The sequence below is a fragment of the Sminthopsis crassicaudata genome, chromosome 4, assembly GCF_048593235.1.
Source record: "Sminthopsis crassicaudata isolate SCR6 chromosome 4, ASM4859323v1, whole genome shotgun sequence".
Lineage (NCBI taxonomy): Eukaryota > Metazoa > Chordata > Mammalia > Dasyuromorphia > Dasyuridae > Sminthopsis > Sminthopsis crassicaudata.
This window is the reverse complement of record NC_133620.1, coordinates 338736804-338759706: the sequence shown is the minus strand read 5'-3', so window position 1 is coordinate 338759706 and position 22903 is coordinate 338736804. Positions and strand designations below refer to the sequence as shown.

Sequence of the window (22903 nt, the reverse complement as noted above, 5' to 3'; positions counted from 1 at the left end):
TTTCCCTAAACTTAGGAAGTTAATCTTGTTGTAATGTATGACCTTACAAACAAGTTTGAATAGTACTTTCTACTTTCCTCAATCCCTCCCTGCTTTTTAACTGTTACTTGTATGACTACTTATGTTACAAAACTCTTTCCTCACTGCCCCTTGAGTAGGTAGTACAGATATGATTAATCGTATTTTACATCTGAAGAATTGAGAGTCGCAAAGATTGAATGTCTTGCTCCTGCTCCTGTTCGTAGCAGTATGTTGGAGCTATGTTTTGAAATTAAGTCTTCTGACTCTAAATCTAATGCTTTTCCCATGGTACCACATTGCCTTTCTAATACTTTTAATATTGTTAGCAAAACTGTTGAAATATTTAAGTATTTTCCAAATTCTGTCCTAATAGTGGGACAAATAATCCTGCTTGTATTGGATTAAATGGTGCATTTGGAAGGAAAACAGTCTTTGACAAATGCTTTTGGGGCTCCCTTTTAGATATTTAAGGACTTGGGGATGTCTAAAGACTAGTCAGTCTCTAAAATTGAATTGCATTCATACTTATTTTTGCAAGACCAAAATATGAAGCATATTTATAGACTTATATAATTACATTATTTTCTTTTTGTATATCTTATGTTACAGCTCTCCATCCTCCTGAAAAATCAAGATGATCTTGATAAAGCAATTGATCTTTTGGATAGAAGCTCGAGTATGAAAAGCCTTAGAATATTGCTGCTGTCCCAGGATAGAAACCATGTAAGTAACTGGTAATCTGTCCTGTTCCAGCAAGTAAGAGAAGGAACTGATTCCAGTCTAAGACTTGCTGTACTTCCTTAAAAGAATGGTGCTGGGCAGCTAGGTGGCGCAGTGGATAGAGCACCAGCCCTGAAGTCAGGAGGGACCTGAGTTCAAATGTGATCTCAGACACTTAATACTTCCTAGCTATGTGACCCTGGGCAAGTCACTTTACCCCAATTGTCTCGAAGGGGGGGGGGGGAAGAATTGTGCAAAGCTTAGATACTTTTCTAATGAAAGAACATGAAAAAAACCCAGCCTGTCTATCTGGGTAGGATTATGAATTCTTATTCCTAAATGGGGGAACTCATCTAGTTTGCCGAATTTGCTTGGAAATATTTTGGATTTCTGTGAGAAGCCAGAATGTTAACTGTCTAACTTTTGACTGGTAGGTTCAGGGAACCTCCATGGCTCTAGGCTCCGGGGAGATCTTATAGTTTTTCACTTATTGGTGAATTGTGTGTTAAACATCTATTTTTGTAACACTTTAGTAAGTGCTGTAATTTCCTTTTCTGATAGTGGTAGTCTTCAGTGTACTTTGTAACTTGTTCTAAAGTGAAAATATAGCCTATTTGCATCTGGGTGAATTTCTTAATCAGCACAGGAAAAGAAGAGAAAGGAGGTGCTTAGTGACTTTACTATTAACACCATTCTCTCCCCCACCCCACCCCCACAGACACATACCTCCTCTTCTGGCTGTCCTACATGGTTCTCTTGTCCCCTTCCTATTCATGACAGCATGAAATGACAAATGGAGTTCAGAGTGGAAGAATCAAAGGGCACTTTTTTCCAGGAAATTTTTGGTTGTTTTTCTTTTGTTGCAGTGGCAAGTGAGATAGAAGGGATTATATAGCATGTAAGAGGAAAGAATAAACTTTATAGTAAGGGGAAAAAATGTTCCCTCTTTTATTGGTAAGGTTTGAAGATAACTTGAAAGATTCTGAGCAACATGAAAGATGTAATGCTATTTGCATCCATCATAAGTTATTTATAATTTGAATTTGGAACGTTCTTTAACTCCAACTCCCACAGCTCTTCAGCAGCTCTACCCTTCCCTTGGGGCATGTGCAGGAAGGAAACTCTCCCTTCTGTTCAGTGGAAAAAAGCCCACAGACCTGCATGACCTCTTGCAATTCATCCAGCTGCTGCCTCCCTTAATGGCAGACAGTTTGTATTAGCAATCATAAGCCAGGGAATGTGCCTTTTCTTAAATGTCTGTGTTGCAGCACACATTTTGTTGGACTGCATCCCATCTAAGACATGTTCTTTAATCATTGGTAGCTCTACCAGACTTTTTTTTTTTTTTTTTAAGCCCAGTTATGGAGGGCTTTTTGGCTTTCTTTCTTTTGTTTTTAAGGGACAGGAAGTAGTGGACAGTTGATGTTTGACAGCTTCATTTGTATGCTTTCCCTTCTACCCTAAATTTGGTGCAAGATTTAGTAGTGGAGAACTTACTCTAAGAATTTAGTACAAAGTCATGTTGCATTAAGGCAGAGAGGACTACAGGTAGTCTGATTTCAAGAGAGTGTTTTCTAACATTGCTGAAATATACACTGTATACTAGTGTTATCTATTTATCATTTGCTGAAAATTCTTTGGAAGTGTTAAATATAGAAAATACATTTTTCTGTTTAACTGCTTTTTCCAAGTGATTTACCTGCTGAAATAACAAATAGAGGTTTCTTTTTTATTTAACACATCAAATCTAAACTCAGACCAACTTCCAAGGCCTTCCAGCTATTATCATTCCTAGCTCTCTTAAACCTCATCTTTTAGTATGAAGCTATTGATATAACCAGACTTGTTCCTTTACAAATTCCTGCTTGTTCTTGGCTCTGCACTACTGCTTATGCCTTTCCACTTCTGAAATGCCCTCTCTTCTCCTGAAACCCATGTTACTTTCTTCAAGTGCTAGCACTCAGAATTCCACTCTCTTGAGATGCTATTTCTCGGTGGAAAGTAGATAGTCATTTATCATTAATATTGTAGATGGAATTTTGAATCAAGTACTAAATGATTTCTGAGATTCCTTCCAACTTAGAATTTCTGTGATTCTACAAACTCTTAACAGTTGTCTGATTATTCCCTTATTCTATGCCTTCTCAGCCCTTATATATTTAGAAGTTGCTTACTAGTTGTTCTCAGATTGTTTTACCAAATGTATGTTTTGGCTAATCAGTGAACTGCAAGCTCTTTAAAGGCAGAAATCATGTCTTTGTATTTCCTTATTCTCCTTTTCCTCCTCCTTTGTCACACAGACATACTAAAGAAATATTTGCTGAATTATGAGCAAAGTCTAAATATCTCATCCAAAATACCTTTTCCTTGTAAAAGGTGATGAAGTGTAGGGATAGTCTAATGATCAGAGGACTAAACTGTGGATTACCCCATTTAGTTATTATCATTTCTACCACTGATGGAAAAGGTCATGTCATTTTACCATTCCATGTCATTTTTCTCATTCACCAATTGTGGATAGTATTTTCTACTTAATTATTATTGAATCTTAATATTGTAACACATTTAAAAGAGGATTTCTATATAAAATACAGCCCTATGTAAGATATACAAAATGGACACAATCTATTTCTTTCCCTTGCAAATTGCCTTTAAGATCAACCTTAGTAATGAGATTTTGCTTTTGGAATTTCATCAACATTACTAATAAGTCTGGCATTATACAGGAGTGACTGTATCCAAAGTTTGGAATATTATAGATGCTTCCTTCCTCAAAATACCTGTTATTTACCTGCTTGACTTGTTCTTCTACCCATTGATAATCTTTACCTCATCTTTTCACTTCCTATGGTATGCTTCCTGCTTTAAAAACTTATAAATAGATCTGTCAGTTATTACTCTATCGTTCCTCTCTTATTCATGTTCAGGTTTTTTACATGTGCTTTGTCTTTCTTTGCTCCAAGTTTTTTTCTAATTATCTCTTTAGTTTTTTTTTCAGTCTAGCTTCTGGCTTACTATGGCATTCAAATTACCTCTTCACTCACAAGTAACTCATTTATAGACAGATCCCAAGACTTCTGTTTCTCTCCTAGACTTTCTGGGATTGATTATCCTTTCTTTATTGGAGTCCCTCTCTGTCTCTAGCATCTTTTGCCTTGCCAAATCTTGGTTATTATGTTATCTTTCCAATTAAATTTTAGGAATTTTTATCACTTATTCCCTTTTCCTTCCCTCTCAACTTAGTTGCGGCCTCTTTTGGGGGTATTTTTCACTTCTACTAGCTTCTTTACAAAGTGGCTCCATTCAAATGGCTGCTTCTGTTAGCTGTAGCCACAAAACTCAAGTATATTCTTTATGTGTCTGTCTTTTTCCTTTGCCCCAGATCTCTTAATTATTTTCAAAATTTCCATTGCCTGAGAGCTTGGTGATACCTTAAACTGAATTTAATCAAAGCTAATCTCCTAGCCTTTAAAACTTTAAAACTAAGCTTTTACTGTTTCCCCATTATTGCAGATGGCAATACAATCATACCTGTTTCTCAAGTCTGAAATCTTGGCCCTATCCATTGTGGCATTTCTTTATATTAAGTCTCCACATATAATTATTCTTAAATCCTTCTTTGCTACATATATTGAATTTGCTTTTCCTCTAAAGAATGACATGATAGAACCACAAAAACTAGGTAAGAAATTATTCAGTAAGGTTCAGAGGAATAGAAGAAGAGTAATAGGAGCAGGTGATTTTCTTGCTCAGTGTACTGAAGGCAGCTCTTTGTTGATTTGATAATAATAATAGAAAGCTCTGTTGTTTTCTTGAGAGGAGTGTCCAAAAATCTAACAAAGAACCTCTCAAGACTTAGAAAAACAGATGACAACTACCGCTTCTGGTTGTTTCTGTAGGTACAAATGACATAGAAGGAACCTAAAAATTATTGCCAACAATTATCAGAACTTAGGCAAGACACTAAAGACCATATTGGCACAGCTTGTGTTTCCTCATTATTGCTAAACAAAGGAAAGGGATGCAGGAGAGAAAAATTAATTTGGGAAGTAAAGTGCTGGCAGAGAAAGTGGTACTTGAGAATAGGTTTTGGATTTCTGTATCATATCTGTCAATGTAGGGATGACTGGTTTCCTACCAAATATGGAATGTGTCTGGCATATGCTAGTAAAAATACTTTTGCCAGGTATCTTGCAAATCTAATCAAAAGGAATTTAAACTAAAAAGGATGGGAGAATAAGAAAACTGCCTATGTATATTCCCCAAAGTTAATACTTTAGAGATTAGAAGAAAGAAGATAATTTACAGAAATTCACAGAAGACAATATCTCTTCCCCCAACCCCCCCCCAAATTTTTTTTTGTAATGCTAGCCATGGGGTCCATTGTTTATACACAAATGCTCAATGCTTAAGCAACAAACAAGAACCAAAGGTTTGAATGCAAAGAGACAGATTTGACCTCAGAGGTTATCCATGATATATGGTGGGATAGAACTCATGCCTCAACCATGGCTTTGGATGGATGTATCTGATATAAAAGAAATAGGATAGGTGTGACGGTGTGTGTGTTTCAGCAAGTAGGAGTGGCAAGAAGTAGCAGTGTAAATGAAGAAGGGATACACAAATGAGAAATTTACAAAATGGAAAGGATGGGAAGTGTGAAAGAAAAACATGGCAGAATATTTTGGCTGAGAAGTGATCTTCCCCTCCCCCCCACCTTTGAAATATATTATAGACTACCTAGACACATAGCTAGGAAGTGTTAAGTGTCTGAGATCAGATTTGAATTTGGGTCCTCCTGAATTCAGGGCTGGTGTTCTATCCACTGCACCATCTAGCTGCCCCCGACTTCCTCTATTTTCAAACCTCCTATTTCCCTGTAAACTGAAATGTATTTCTGGACTCCGCTGCACGCGCGCGTGCGTGCGCGTGTGTGTGTGTGTGTGTGTGTGTGTGTGTGTGTGTGTGTGTGTTTCAATCTTTTGAACAGTTCTGATGAGAATGAGGGTCAAATATTAACTATTCCTTCCTCATTTCCTCCTTATTTAAATAAATGTATACTTTTGCATCCAGCCTATATGAGATTTTTCCTTAACTTTCCCTTCCCCTCTGTCTCCATTCTTCTCTTAAGATCATTAAGATATAAGAGAAACATTCCTAGTCCCTATCAAATTAGATTTTTTGTATTATTCTCTGATAATGATAAGATTCAGAGGAATTATATTATTCTCTCTCTCATATTTGGATGTAATTAGTTTATCCTTCTTTAGTTTATCATTGATGTTTCATGTTTACCTTTTTGTTTCTCTAAATTCCTGTTTGAATTTCAGAATTTCTACATAGCTTTGGTTTTTTCATCCAAGAATGTTTGCAAGTTTTCTGTTCCATTAAAAATCCTTTTTTCCCTTGTAGAATTATATTTTTTTCCTGGGTAAATTATTCTTAGGTATAGGCCATATACATTATTCTTGCCTATAAGCTTTCTAGAATATCATATTGTAAGCTCTTCACTTTTTTTTTTTTTTTTTTTTTTTAAGTGGTGGCTGCTAAGTCGTGTATGATTCTGATTGTGATTCTCAGTAATTCAATTTTTTCTCTTTGGCTGCTTACAGCATTTTTTTCCCCCTGAAAACTGTATGTTGGCTATAATATTGCTAAAAATTTTCTTTCAGGCTTTCTTTCAGAAGTTGACCTAGGGATTCTTTCAGTTTTCACTTTGTTTTCTGGTTCTAAGAAATCTGGGTAGTTTTCTTTTAAGATTTCTTGAAATATGATGTGTTTAGACAGTCCAGAGATATTTAGGTATTTTCCAGATCATTTGTTTTTGCTTTGAGATATCTTATATTTTCTTCTTCTTCTTCTTTTTTTTTTTCAGTCTGTTGGCTTTGTTTTAATATTTCATGGAGTTATTGGATTCTGTTTGGCTCATTCTAATTTTCAATTTGGTGCTTAGGTAAGGTTATGTATTTCTGGTGCCAAACTATTAATTTCTTTCCCAATTCCTTCTTCCATAGTTCTTTTCCATTTTTTCCCTATAGCACTCTTATTTCATTGATAAGAACATTTTGAGTTCTTTTTTAAAAAATCTTGATCTCGTCTAGACATTCTCGTTAAATATGTGTCCATGTTGTAATTTTTTTGAAGCTTTATTGTTGCTGTTTTATAATCATTTTCTTCGGATTTTGCACTTTAGCATCTGTTACCATAATAGCTTTTTTATGGTGACTTTTTGTTTTATTTGTTTATGATTCCAGCGTTTTTCCTGATTTTGAAATAGATAGATATTAGGGCTGGACCCTGCTTCATTCTGAGGGAAGGTATGAGTTGGTTCTTTTGCTGCTTCCTAAAGGTATTGAATGTTATATTATCTCAGCATATCAGAAATAGCTCAGGCTGGGAACCTACAAGATTTTAGTGCTCTCAGAACAATGTGATCCAGTGCAATGTCTTACATTGCCTCCCTGGTTTGAGATCTGCAAATTCCTGACCGGGATTTGGGTCTCACCAGTTGTAAACTGTTAAACTGTTACTGTACTGAACCAATATCAGCCATCTGGGAAGTTCTGTTGGATCTGAGACATAGAACTTTGATCTGAGAATCCGAATTATTCTTCTGCAGTCTTTGGATTGGGCTAACTTCTGGAAGTGAGACTGTTCCGTTTCTGGAGTTGAAGTCATGCTGCTATTGTTTGCCTCTGAACTTACTGGTTCTCTCATTTTCTGAGATAGACTGCTTCCTGGGTACAGGTTCTCTTCTGCAGTTTGTCCTGGATCTCTGAACTGAAACTGGGTAGTGGGGGACAACACTCAGCACCAGTTCTCGCTCCCTGGTTTCCCCAATCTGGCAATTCTTTTTGTCCCAGAGCAATGGATTCTGATCCTCAGGTTAAGATTGAATAGATTGAACTTGGATAGGGGAAAAAATACATTTTTATTTTCACTAGACTCTAATTAACATTTAGCATTTCCTTAATTTATTGATGTAGGTAACAAATATTCTGAGAAGAGGTTCATAGACTTCAACCAAGCTGCTAGAAGAATCCATTACATAATAATGACTTAGAACTCCTGCTTCGAAGCTTTTGATCATTATTCCCTGAATGCACAAAATAACTTCATTCCTCCTATTTGTCACATACGATCTTTTTTCTTTTTAAATCATATCTCAAGCCTTACCTCCAGGAAGCTTTCACAGATTGATTCACATATTCTCTAAATTGATAACACAATCCCTGATCTTCCTGATTATTAATCTTTTCTTATATTCTTATATTTATGTTTATTTATGTTAGCTATAAACATCTTGTTTTCCATCCTTTTCTGTTAGATTAGAAGTTCTTGAGCATAGAGAATGTTTTTAAATTAATCTCTGCTACTTTTCCTACATAATAAATTATTGAGTCCTCTCTGAGTGCTTACTACAATGCTGTTCTATTTCTGACTAGAGACTGCATGCCTTCCCTCCCCCATTACTTGCTTGCTTCCTCAGTATAGCACACTGACTGTTTTTTCCTCTCTGGCTCTTGGCAGAGCTGAGTTGTTGTACCATGAAGGCTTTAGCAAGAGTACTTACTTCCTCCTGGCATTGCCTTCCTGTTAGAGCAGTACAGTTTGTCAAGACAGCCTTGCACGTGATAAAATCCAACTTGGGGAGGCTCGAGCTGGTTGCTTGGCAGCTAAACTCAACTGTGAGTTGAGTCTTTTTCCAGAAGTACAGGATATAGAATTTGTTTTGATCAGGTAATGATTTTTCCCATTTACTTATGTAAAAGAAAGAGAAAAATATAAAAGCTTTGACCCAGATAATTTCTTAATCTTTAATTCTTATTTTTGTCAGTCTTGAAATTGTTTTTTATTTCCAATTTAAAATAGCTTGTTCTATCATCTTTGTCCTAGTCTTCTTAGAATGAAATGGAAAAGTATTTATTATGCACTTACTGTGTTCCAGGCATAGAAGAGCTGCAAATAGAAAAAGTAAAAGCCTCTGTCAAAGAATTTGTATTCTAATTTGGGCGACATACATTTAGGGGATTTTAACTGAAGAACACATAAAAAGGCTTAATGGTCCTTAGGAGATATTGGCATTGCAAATGACAAAGCCAAGGAATGAATGAAGCATTTATCGTTCAGCAGAGAGCAGATTGCGGTGTCCCAAAGTCTGAGGAACATAGACACAGGAAAGATGATAAGGTCCAAAGATATGACAAATGATACTTGGTAATCTTTCCAGGATTATAATTGGAAATGCTTCAATTAATTGAAGTAGTGTGAATGGTCATTGATTGCTTGTAGGATTTGACTGTCAAACATCCTTTCCTTTTCCTTGAAGATCTGAGAAAAGATAGAATCCTCAGAAGTCATAGCCCAAAGATAGCTGCATAGGAGTCTTCTTTTTCTCAGAAATCATTAGAGAGAGTGCCTGCAGGTGTCCCAAGAGGAGCAGCTCAAGTTTGCTCAAATAAGAGTGAACTTTCCTCCCATTGACTGCTCAGCCTTCAGACACAGGGCTGTCTCTGCCTCTTCTTGTGGTAACCTTTTGCCACAGTTTTGTCCTAGATCCAAGGTGGACTTGAGTCAAAAGGGTCTTATAAAAACAAAGACTCTCAAGGTGTAGGCTATAGCTGGAGTTTCTTTGCTGGGGCTGTAGTGTATATAGGAAGCTAGATTAGAATATGGGGACTACAGGCCTATGTTAAGGAAAGCACAGTTAACCAGAGTTCATAGAAGGAAATTGAGCACAGCCGCAGAATGCAAACAGAATCTTTTTAAACTCATGACCAATGTTTTCTTTTTTTGGGTTCAGGGTTAGGGTAGGAGCTCAGTAGGTTAAGGACCTTGCCAAAGAGAAAGTGGGCAGAGTCGGGTAAATGTTCCAGGATAATATCACTTCGTTTCAGGAATTTTGCTATCTTCATCTTTTAGATAAGAATCATCTGAGATTCTTTCTGGAAGACTTTTTCAACTATTTAAATTAGTTATCTTGATAATAGAAGAAGCTAGAATTGAGGAATCCTTAATCTTCAGGGTTGTTTTTTTTTTTTTTCTCTTGAAAATGTTCAGTTGTGCAAAGGTAGTAATTAGTTGTGTATTAGGTATTTACAGGATCCTGTCCCCGTCCTAGGAAACTCAGCTATTCAGTGAGTTAGTTTCAGTCTAGATGAACCCATTTCTTCTGCTTCATTGTGGTTAGTTGAGTGTATAATCCTAGGGAAGTATATTAGTTCTGCCTGAAATGATTTTGGAAAAAATGGGCTGAATTACTACTGATTCTGCCCTGGCCCATTGACCTACTGAAGAATGGTGATTCCTAAAACAGTTCTTCTCCATATTAAGCATGATCCTCAACTGATTGACCCATGAGTCCTGCTATTATGGAAAAGCTAAGATCCTTCGTTTCTATTTGTAATGTTCTCTCTAAAATGTAATGTTTTCTGTTTGAGCTTTTCTTGGGGTCTCTAGGAGCAGCCTTCATTTCAGTTCAGTAATCACCACAAGTGCAGCCAGGTGTTAAAAGTCCAAATCCTTTTTTATCTCTTTCAAAGTCTTGTTTCCTTCACTTGGGGCTTGGCTAGTTTTCTGGAGGCCTTCCGGAAGCTTGGAGTGGAGAAGCAAAGGAGGAGAGCTCTGCCACCAAGGTGGTGTGAGATGGGATGAATCTCTCTGAGTCCAAGGGCTTGTGCTCCAGCCTTCAGCCTCCAGCCTCCAGCCTTCTGTCCTCTTGTCTCTCTGAATCTCTGAATCTCCCTGGCTGAGACTTCTAGCTCATTTGCCCCACGCTGAGTACAAACCAATCATTATATCACTAGGAAACCATTATTTGTTGTAGGATTAAATCAGTGCTAAACTAGACTTAACCATTGTCTCCTCAGTTCCACTTAGTACCTTATTTCAAGTTCTGGTCCATAACATTTCCTTGTAGGATTAAATCAATCATACTGAACCAAGCTAAATTAGATAACTATTGTCTCTATCAATTCCACTGACTTAGTACCTTGTAAGAATCCTTTGTTTCAAGTTCAGAGTTCTAGCCCATAACACTGTTTATTAAGGAATGACAATGATTGAGGAGATAATTTTTAGTGGATCTTCAGAAATTTAGTTCCTATTTTCTGCAGTGCCTGGCAGATAACTTAGGTGTTGAAGTAGTTTTGCTCCTCTCTTCAGGCCCTATTCAGCTTTTATTGAAGAGGGATTTATAGATCTCTTTCTTTCTACAAACCTATTATATGACTTATGTCTCCATGGCTACATTTCCATCTTTTAAAATGGGGCATCATGTACTAGTGCCTAAGTGCCATTGAGGTCATTAGATTATACTGAGCAGCAGATTAATTGCCAAGACTGAGGAAAAAAAGTTTTGGGGGGAATATAAGGTTAGTTTATTCTCACTATAATTGAGAATATAGATTTCCACAGTCTGGTAAAGATGATTTCTAGATAAAGGACTCTTTTCATTTTCTATTCCTTAGTATCCTATTTCAATCTTTTCCATTTATCCTTTCAGACTAGTTCCTCCCCGCATCTTGGAGTGCCCAAGCAGGTCCGGATCAAAGCTTCTCAGTCTATGGGGGATGTAAATACCATCTATCAGCCACCAGAGCCCAGAAGCAGGCATCTCTCTGTCAGTAAGTAACTCCTTCTGTTCATCTTTAGTATACTGTTTTTCCTCACTTTATTGATACTTGTTCCCAGCATTCTTTCCCTCCTTTTCTTGTCCTTCCCCCTTGCTCCATCTCTCTTGATTTCTTTTGCTTTCTCTTCTCCTCTTTTATCCCTCAATTTTTTTTCTCCTTTCTTCAACAATTTCATTTTTGCTCCTTTTTCCATCCTAATTCTTAACTTTGAACTTTATGTGAAAATTGGGCTCTGTTCACCGTGGATGGGGATTGAGGATGGTGCACCATCCTAAAGCTCAGGCTTTTTCATGTTTGTTTTCAGACCTAGTTGTGAGGGGTCTGCAATTCTTCCCAGGTGGTATTATCCTGGGAAGGTGTGGTCATTCCTTTCCTGGTCTGCATTCTAGTCTTTACCCAGTAAAGGCCTGTTTCCCTGCAGCTACAAGCACTAGTACTCTCTTTGCCTTGTAACTGTGACTAATCAATAGAGTTGCCAGTCAGTGCCAGCAAAAGGTCTTTTGTAATCTCTTTTTGACCAGGTGTCAGATTTTGTCTCTGGGCTGTGAGCTCCTGAAGTTGGTAATGTAGCAACTATTACCTCTCTTTGGGGAGGGTACCAAACTGGCTTCCACACTTGTGATATACAAATATCATAAACACCTCCTAAGTTTTCTTAGGCTCATCCTGATCTCTTGTTGTTTCTGCCACTCCAAAATTTGATTTGAAATGATATTTTAAAGTTGTTTAGAGCCCAGCTTCTTAAACTGTGGTTTGCAACCCCATATAGGGTTTCAAAACTGAATGTGGAAGTCACAAAATTATGATTTATCATCAGTAAATGTTTGATTTGTGCACCTATTTTCTTTTATTTATTTTAATAGTTTTTATTTACCAGATATATGCATGGGTAATTTTACAACATTGACAATTGCCAAACCTTTTGTTCTAATTTTTCCCCTCCTTCCCCTCCCCTCCAGATGTCAGGTTGACCAATACATGTTAAATATGTTAAAGTATAAATTAAATACAATATATGTATACATGTCCAAACAGTTGTTTTGCTGTATAAAAAAGAATCCGACTTTGAAATAGTGTACAATTAGCCTGTGAAGGAAATCACAAATGCAGGCAGACAAAAATAGAGGGATTGGGAATTCTATGTAGGGGTTCACACTCATCTCCCAGAGTTCTTTTGCTGGGTGTAGCTGGTTCAGTTCATTACTGCTTTATTGGAACTGTTCATCTCATTGTTAAAGAGGGCCACATCCATCAGGATTGATCATTATATAGTATTGTTGTTGAAATATACAACGATCTCCTGGTCCTGCTCATTTCACTCAGCATTAGTTCATGTAAGTCTCTCCAGGCCTTTCTGAAATCCTCCTGTTGGTCATTTCTTACAGAACAATAATATACCATAATATTCTTATACCACAATTTATTCAGCCATTCTCCATTTGATGGGCATCCACTTAGTTTCCAGTTTCTGGCCACCACAAAGAGGGCTGCCACAAACATTCTTGCACATACAGGTCCCTTTCCCTTCTGTAAGATCTTTTTGGGATATAAGCTCAGTAGTAACACTGCTGGGTCAAAGAGTATGCACAATTTGATAACTTTTTGATCATAGTTCCAAATTGCTCTCCAGAATGGCTGGATGTATTCACAACTCTACCAGCAATGTATCAGTGTCCCTGTTTTCCCACATCCCTTCCAACATTCCTCATTATCTTTCCCTGTCATTCTAGCCAATCTGACAGGTGTGTAATAGTATCTCAGAATTGTCTTAATTGGCATTTCTCTGATTAATAATGACTTGGAGCATCTTTTCTTATGGCTAGAAATAGTTTCAATTTCTTCATCTGAGAATTGTCTGTTCATATCCTTTGACCATTTATCAATTGGAGAATGGCTTGTTTTCTTATAAATTAGAGTCAATTCTCTATATATTTTGGAAATGAGGCCTTTATCGGGACCTTTGACTGTAAAAATGTTTTCCCATTTTATTGTTTCTCTTCTAATCTTATCTTCATTAGTTTTGTTTGTACAAAAACTTTTCAATTTGATATAATCAAAATTTTCTACTTTGTGATCAATAGTGATCACTAGTTCTTCTTTGGACATAAATTCATTCCTCTTCCACAGGTCTGAGAGGTAAACTATCCTATGTTCCTCTAATTTATTTATAATCTCATTCTTTATGCCTAGATCATGAACCCATTTTGACCTGATTTTGGTGTACAGTATTAAGTGTGGGTGAATGCCTAGTTTCTGCCATATTAATTTCCAATTTTCCCAGCAATTTTTGTCAAACATTGAGTTCTTATCCCCAAAGAGTCTTTGGGTTTGTCAAACACTAGATTATTAAAGTTATTGATTATTTTGTTGTTTGGACCTAATCTATTCCACTGATCAACTAGTCTATTTCTTAGCCAATACCAAATGGTTTTGGTAACCGCTGCTTTAAAATATAATTTTAGATCTGGTACAGCTAGGCCACCTTCATTTGATTTTTTTTTTTCATTAATTCCCTTGAATTTCTTAACCTTTTGTTTTTCCATATGAACTTTGTTGTTATTTTTTTCTCGATCATTAAAATAGTTTTTGGGGAGTCTGATTGGTATAGCACTAAATAAATAGATTAGTTTAGGTAGTATTGTCATCTTTATTATATTTGCTTGCCCTGTCAAAGAGCATTTAATATTTTTCCAGTTCGTTAGATCAGACTTGATTTGTGTGGAAAGTGTTTTGTAGTTTTTTGTGCACCTATTTTCTATGCCTGTATACTTAGGGTCATATAAAAGTTTCTTCAGAAAAGCAATAGTGAGTGAAAAAAGTTTAAGAAGCCCTGGTTTAGAAGAGAATGTTGAGAGAATTCAGCTAGCTTGCTTCTAACCTGCTCTTCCTTTCTTCAAAAGTCTCACCAGCTATACTTCTTCACAACAGTCCTTACCTTAAAGGATGTAGGTACTTGTCATGAAAGAAATGGAATTTGAACACATGAGTTTCAGTTCCAAATATTACTTAGGAATTTTGAATGTCTTTCCTCCCCCAAGGAAAATACTTATAGATGAAGTTCTTAGAGATCTTGATACCAGGGTGCTTTGGGAAGAAGATCTGTTGATATTGATAGTGTGATTTTTGTTTTGTTTTGTTTTTTCTTCTATTGTTCAATTACTGGTTAGCTAAAAAGAGATTTGTAGGTCTCAACAGGGAAAGAAGCTTCTAACATAGATCTCTGTGGAAAAAAATAACAAACTGAAACTTATCATTCGTAGAATTCACTATCTTTGGGACTAGATTCCTGGAGTCTGAATAACAGAACCTATTTTGGGGATGACGTAATATGTATAAGAAACCTCACCCTTTTTTCTGTTGAGTTTACTGACCAACCTGTAACTATAAGGTGTTTCAGTCGTCTTTATGACAGTTTTTCTTATAATATATTATGAAGTAATAAAATAGTACCTGTGATCAATATAATACAAATTTGTTTTGTTTAACTCTACTTATTTATTACAAATGAGGTGAATGTGAGAATTAGGGGAAATGATATGAAAGAAAAAAGTGTCAATAGAATGTGTAAAAATATGCAGAAAGAAGCTTCAGAGAGACAAGAAAGATTGGTGGAGTACTACCATGTTAAACTAGATGGTTTTTTTTTTAATTGTGCATAGTAGATTTATGGTTTCATATGCAGTCTTCCTTTTCTTTGCATATGGAAATATTTGCTTGCTGATGTTTGCCAATCCATAACGAAAAAAATTATTTAAAATTTTTTAAAGAAAATTTTAAATGTGTCTGGTGTTATTTATACAAAACAAATCTTCTAGTCAGTATTACTCAGTTAGACTCAGATAAACTAATCTATAGTTTAGGCTGAAACCCTCCAGCTCTTCCAAAGCACCAGGGGAACCTGACTACTTTCTGTAAATCAGTATTGAGATGAGTTTTGAGTATTTCTCCCTGGGTCGGCTGTTTGAACTTGTATGAAAATGTCTTACTCCCTGAGGAAGGTGCAGAATAAACATATCACTAAATTTTGACTTATTTAGCAGTTTTTTTACTTTAGGCAACCACTGATAGTGTTGCTGGACTAAAAGAATGTATGTGAGCATTTGTTTTCTCTAAGGTTCATGACTAATTGGTGGTTGTGTTCTCAACAAGCCAGTTTAAAAGAGGGTGCTACCACCTAGTCCCTTTTCAAGTCATCTCAGATTCTGGAAGGGTGCTCTTACTTCAGGGCTAAGGATTTTGTCACTAGAACCTTCTTAAAATATTTGTAATCTGTATTGATATAAACGTTCTAAGTAGTTAAAAATCTTTGGCCTCTTTCATTTTTTAAACCCCAACTATATTTTCCAACATATTTTTAATCGTTCTTACCATGTCCACTTTTGCATTGAAGTCACTGAGTATTAGAGTATATATTGACTTAGTTTGGAAGCACTTATCAAGTTCTTAAAATGTTCTCTACCTTTTTATTTTCTGCATCAAATATTAACTTATGAGATGTAGTTATCTTCATATTTTTTTGCTTATGTTTATTATGAACACTGCAAAGGTTACTAACCAAAGTATGATAGGGATTGAGACTGATCCAGTGTTTTCATTGTTATGAGAAATTTCTGGGTGAGAAAATTTGCTCTGACATTTCAGGGTGGCTCTTTTTCTGCAACATATAGTGTTAGAGAATTACCTAGAATACTGAGAGGTTCAGTGATTTGTCCAATCACACAAGTAGATTATGTCAGAGATAGGAACCAAAATATCCCATGAAATGATATTTCTTACTCCCTCTGGAAGATTCAGTGAAACCAAATCTTCTTATTCTTTTATTTTCTTTTCCAAGAAGAACCCCAAGGAGAAACCATCCTTTAATTTAAGTGTAATTTCTTTAAGTTCTGGTTTCATTTATCATGGGAATGTCAGTATTGATGTAATTCACTTTTTCCAGTCATAATTCAGTCTATTGGTACTTAGAGCCCTTGTATTGAGCATCAATAGTTAAATTAATGTATATATATAAACTAGAAAACTGGTTTTTGGGGGACTCTTTGCCCTGTTTTTGCCACTCATCTATCTCTGGAAGCAGAAGGAGCCATACTGAATTAAAATCCATTTTAAAATTTCCCTTTATTTTATGAGTTATCATGGTTAAAAACCATTTACTAAATGACTATCATTTTGATGATGAATTCCTTCATATCCTGATGCTAGGAATGTGTCCAAATGCTTTCTAACTTTGCAGAATTTGCCATAACTTATGTTCCTCTGACATAGTCTTCAAGAACCTAAAACCACTGCCATACCATGAGTACTTATTAGAGGGAAACTTGGTGAAGCCTGAAAATTATAAGAAACATTGAATACACACACATACACACACACACACACACACACACATAAGTGTGTGTGTGTATACACTATCGACTGTAAGAAATAAGAAATTTTATCTGTTTTGGGTTTGTGTTTGTTTTTTTTTAACAGAGATTCATGATCTCTTCAATGAGAGTCCTTTCTCCATTAGTACACATTGCATTCTATAAATATCTTCTTAACCTGTGTGACTTTTATATGTGTTCTACCATAAATCTCTAGTTCTATATCCTCCTAGATCTTGTTCACATTTCATGGATATAATTACAGGTCTAGGGCTCTTATCCTTCATTCTAGCTTCATGTCCACCTTTTCAGAGATAGAAGAAACCTCAGAGGTTTCCTGACCTCATTATAATTGAATAAGAGTCTTCTATAAACATCTACAACAAATGAAATCCAGCCTTTCCTTGAAGACCTTAACAGTCTTTCGAGTTAGTATATTTATCTAGGACATCCACTGTAGATGGACAAGGTGGGCTCAGAATTGAGGAAAGTAGGTTTAGGAAATATATATATAATATTTATAAATATGTATATATAAAGGAACATTTAGGAAATTGTGAGGTGCTTTTAATGATCTAAGGCTGCTCCCTGACATTAAGGGCATAACAATCTAAGATGTAAATTCATTTGCAAAACACTGTGGAGGAGGAAAGTGGAAGACAAAAAATGTAATCATAAAATAGAGGTTAAATGTAAGGTTCAGAAACTTGGCATAAAACTGCTGTCAAGTCATTTAAGGAGTACTCTGGAAACTGGCAGAAACTGAATAATGAAGAACTTTTTTATAATGATTGATTTTTATTTTTAATGGTAGTAGAACCAACACATTTAAAATTTTAATATTTACCTCAGTGTTTGCTCAGTATATCACTTGAAGAAGTGGAAATGACATGTAAGGCTAACTCAGAAAGTTTTTTAAGATCAAACCAAGTACATACAAACAAGAAATCTGGCTGAATACATACATACCTGAAGCATTGAAGGATCATTTTACAAGCTAGTGAGGAGAAAGATATAAAAAGAAGAGAAAAAATCAAATATGATATTGCTTCCAAAAAAAGGAAATTTACTTCTTTCATCTTTATAAGATAATGAGTTGTAGATGATTTATGGGTAACCTTGTTGAAAATATGAGAAAGAAATGGAAACATTTGCAGGAAATGTTCTATATGTTCACATTCACACAATTGACTGAAAAGTATAAAAAATACAAGCTCAGACTATTGTTTAATTTCAAAAAATGCTTTTGACCTTGTAAGAGCAAAAGACAGCCTTAAAGGCTTTTTTTCCCAACAATTCATGTCTGCATATATTACATTACAATCATTAAACATTCTTTGATATGCAATCACAGAAAAAACTCTGTTCAATGAATTTTCAGTTATTAATACCAAGCAAGATATATGACAAGGGCGATATGCATTTGCCAGAAGTATTTTCATTTAAGAAATGTCTGATATAGACTCAGATTTTATAGAGTTTGTAAGGTTTTTAGATGCTTCTATTTTTAGATAACGTTGTGCTTGTTGCATTAAACCCCATGAGGTTATAGAATGTCCTGGATAAAATTATAACTATTCAAAAGTTTGGCTTAAAAGCTACTCCAGAAAAAACAAATGGACAAAGAATCCATATTGTTCATACTGATAAGAAGTTGGATTAACAGTCTTTCGAGTTAGTATATTTATCTAGGACAGCCACTGTAGATGGACAAGGTGGGCTCAGAATTGAGGAAAGTAGGTTTAGGAAATATATATATAATATTTATAAATATGTATATATAAAGGAACATTTAGGAAATTGTGAGGTGCTTTTAATGATCTAAGGCTGCTCCCTGACATACAAATTCATCTTTTTAACACCACTGTTCTGATGATACTAGGACCACAGCTCCTGGAAACCATGATCCCTGAAGAAAAAAACTCTGGGTGACCCAAAAGACAATGAAGTTACACATCTTGAACATAAATGGGATACACATATTTCTAGCAGTGTTCTGCACACAAGTATTTACTTGTTTTGCTTATATATACGTCTTTGTTGTAAAGGAAAGTTCTATTGGAGTGAGGAAAAGAAGAGAAGTCATTGGAAAATAATTAGTAATATAAGAAAGAAAAGAATCAATGAAATAATTTAATTTTTAAAAAACACTTTAACGTAACTTATGGGTAGCTCACACGTTGTACTTACACTCATAAAATGTAAAATGACCAAACAGAAGATTCCCAGTATACTGTTTAAGTCCTCATGAGAGAATCCATGAGAAAATATGGATCAGGATTACATAAAATGAGAACTTAGAAGTGATTTACAGACTGTGTCAATGAGAGGAAGTGAAATCACAGATCCGTTGAAGCGGTAAAAGCATTCCACTAATCACTGCAGAATACAAACTTGTATAAGATATTATTAGATGGTCTTGTAGAGAAGGGAAGGCAAGTATATAAATATTTACAATATAAGGCAGTAGGGGATAAAACAATCATTTAATTGATTTTAAAATGCCATAGGCATTCAGATAATAGAGTCATTATGCCGAGATCATTTTGGAAAGTTTCACATAGGAAGTAGCAGTAGAGACATTGAGAAGGGAATAGGTTTACCCATAGGTAATGAGATTGGCTCATGTGAGGTTCATACACCAATCTCAGGAGAGCCTGGGAAAAAATGGCAAAAGATTTTTTGAGCTTTCATTTCCAGTCAGGGACTTTCACTTTTTCCAATACATGCTGTGGCTTGCAGAGAGCCAGCTACTATCTGATAGGCATCGGGCCAGGGGTTATTGTACACAGGCCAGCATCTGTGGACAGGAAAAGGAAGTCTCCCTAAACCAATGTCTATCAGAGGAAGTTAATGGAAAAACTAAGAACTAGCAAGATTACTCCAAAAGTTTTTTCAGTTTTCTGTTTTTCTTCACTTCAGAAACTGTAGGAATTAGTTAAAAACATGTAACTGTCAGAAGCTTAGTGAGGAAGAGGGTGAAAATAGGGCAGAGTGAATAGTATAGGTTAAAGGGCCATTCTAATGCTCAGCTAATATTTGTCAATCACAATGGTAAGCCTCTGCTGGATACAACAAACCAAACAAGAAGTCTCTCTGTAGCTCCTAGAAAGCAAAACCAGCTAGGGAATTGTAGGCTCTCCAGACTCTTTTTTTAGTCTCAAAAATTCCATCGGTGTTAGTATTAGTGTCAGAGGAACTCTTTTATCACTATCAAAAATTAAGAGACTGGGCTTTCCCCAAAGGTAGGACATGCCTCAAAGTTTCTCAATGGACCCTAGACCATCCAGGTCACAAAGAAGCCTAATTGTCAAGTTACCATCTATCTATAATGAGGGTCTTGTCAGGTATCTGTGGTCTGTTTCAGTCCATTACAGCACAGATCCTGCTCCAAATCACCTTGTTGTTAAGCCTCTCAGAAGAATCTTCCCTGAGAATCTAAGATTTTTATGGCCCAACTTCTTGAACTGTGGGTCATGACCCCACATAGGGTCTTATAACTAAATATGGGGGTCGCAGGATTGTGATTTATTATCAGTAAAATGTTTGATTTATATACCTATGTTTTATATACCCAGGGTCACATAAAAATTTCTCAGAAGAGGTCACAAGTGGGGAAAGTTTAAGAAGCTCTGGTCTATAACACTTCATTTGGCAACTGAGTCAGTGTTCTTCTGCCAGTAACAAGCACAAAGTGAATCAGGAGAGGAAAGGATGATGGCCTTGAGTTTGCACCCAGAGAAGATAGTACCATAGAAGAAATGCTCTTCTTGGTATCACGGGAACCGAGTTCAAGTCATTACTTGGCCACTCACTGCCTGGATAACCACAAGCTTTAACCTTGTGGAGCTTTACTTTCCTCAGCTGTAAAAAGAAGGGATTAGGCTAGATAAACTCTTAAAGTGCCTCCCAGTTCTTTATCTGTTATCCTTCTGGAAGTCATTTTGCCATTGACAGTCAACAAGTATTCATAAAGAGCTCTTAATATTACATGCTGGGTATTGTGCTGTGTATAAGGGCTAACAACACAGTGAAAGAAACTATTGCTACACTTAGGGAGCTTGCATTCTAACTGGGGAGACAAGTCCATCTACAAGTAGATACAAAACAAATACAAAGATAATATTTGCAAACAAGATAGTTTGGAGGCAGGAGAGCTCTCTCAAAGTAGTTAGAGGGTATCAAAAAAGGTTTTATGTAGACTGGTAGTTCTTGAGCTATATTATAAAAGAAAAAAGGGATTCTGTGAGACGGAGGGAGTGCATTCTAGGCATAGAGCATAGCTGGTGAAGAGGCATGGAGGGGAGAGATGGAATGTCAAGTGAAGAACAGAGAAGTCCAGCTTGGCCTTGGAGTTTTAATGGAGGAGTGATGTACAATGAGATTGTAAAAACAGATTGGGTTCAGATTATATAGGGCTTTGAAAGCTAAACAAAGGAATTTATGTTTTATCTTAGGGATGATAGAAAACTACTGGAGTTGATTGGGTAGTAGGAAGTTGTGATCAGATCTGAGCTTATGGAAAACCATTATTGGAGAGAAGGGAAATTTGAGTCCTGGAGATCAGTTAGGAGTGTTGCAATAATCTAAGTAATCTGTGATGAGAAACTAGATCAAGTGATGGCTGTGTGAATAGAAGCAAGATATGTGGTGTATCATAGAGGTAAGAGATATGAAGGTAGAAAGAAGTCAAATCAGATCAGCAAGCATTTATTATGGACATGATATGAATGATGACTGAAAGCAAAACCAAATTTGAGAAGAAGCAATTAGCAACAGGAGATACAGAACAGATCAATGTCATAAAAATCCAAAAAGGAAAAAGTATCCTGGGGAAGAAACTGAAGAGTAGTCATGTTGTAGTAGATTGATTAAAAAGGATGGGGACGAAGAAAAGACTATAGTTCTTAGCAGTTAATAGATCTCTAGAAGAAAAGAAACTTGGAATAGATTCTATAAGGGAGTGGGATAAGGGATTGATTAGCACAGAATAATAACACTTCTTTGCTGAAGCAAGTACCTGGTTGAAACTGGATTAACATGACTTTTTAATGAAACTTGTCAGGTCAGCCTGCAAGGTTGTGATTCTTTTTCTGGCCCCATTCAGCAGCTGCTACTCAGGACAAAAGGGGGCTGATGGGAGGAGTAATCCAGAGCTGAGGTTTGATAAGGAATAAATAAGTAGCAATAGGACCAGGGAAAGAGGAATTCCCCTTCAGGTTTAAACAGCCAAGCCCTCTTCTTTAATCAATGAAAATTGTAACAGAATTTCCACTATTACTTTCAAAATTTTGAACTGGTCATTTTTTCTAGACTCTAAGAGAGAAGAGAATATTGTCAGCTTCCCAAATGATTCTGATTAAGAATAGTGTTATGCCATTCTGGAGAGCAATTTGTAATTATGCCCACAGGGCCATCAAACTGTGCATGCCCTTTGACACAACAGTGTTTCTACTGGGCTTGTATCCCAAAGAGATCATAAAGGAGGAAAAGGGACCTACATATACAAAAATGTTTGTGATAGCCCTTTTTGTAGTGGCAAGAAACTGGAAACTGGAGAATAGCTGAATAAGTTATATAGTATGACTATAATGGAATACTATTGTTCTATAAGAAAACAATCAGCAGGATAATTTCACAGAAACCTGAAGAAACTTACATGAACTGATGCTAAGTGAAATGAAAAGAACCAGGAGATCATTGTACACAGCAACAAGATTATATAATGATCAATTCTGATGGACATGGCTCTTTTCAACAGTGAGATGACTCAGGCCAGTTCCAGTGGTCTGGTGATGAAGAAAGCCATATACACCCAGAGAGAGGAGAGGACTGTGGGGATTAAGTGTGGATCACAGTATAATTTTTTTTCAGCTTTTTTGTTGTTGTTTGCTTGCTTTTTGTTTTCTTTCTCATTTTTTTTCCTTTTTGATCTGATTTCTCTTGTGCAGCATAATAAATGTGGAAATATGTTTAGAAGAATTGCACATGTTTAACATATATTGGATTACTTGCTATCTAGGGAAGGAGGTGGGGGAAGGGAGGGAGAAAAATTGAAACAGAAGGTTTTGCAAGAGTGAATGTTGAAAATATCTTTGCATGTATTTTGAAACTAAAAAGCCATTTATTAAAAAGAAGAATCATGTCATGCTCAAAGGATTT

The 22903-nt window shown here is 36.0% G+C and overlaps 1 protein-coding gene across 3 annotated transcripts in view; it reads left to right on the top strand.

The window, feature by feature from the left end:
• Positions 1 to 22903, top strand: part of MAP3K3 (mitogen-activated protein kinase kinase kinase 3) — an 88864-nt gene that overhangs the window by 39207 nt on the left and 26754 nt on the right. For all 3 annotated transcript variants that reach the window (XM_074260868.1, XM_074260871.1, XM_074260867.1), the window contains exons 6-7: positions 631 to 744; positions 11246 to 11366. In XM_074260868.1, the coding sequence (XP_074116969.1) occupies positions 631 to 744; positions 11246 to 11366 (235 nt within the window). The remainder of the gene's footprint in view (positions 1 to 630; positions 745 to 11245; positions 11367 to 22903) is intronic.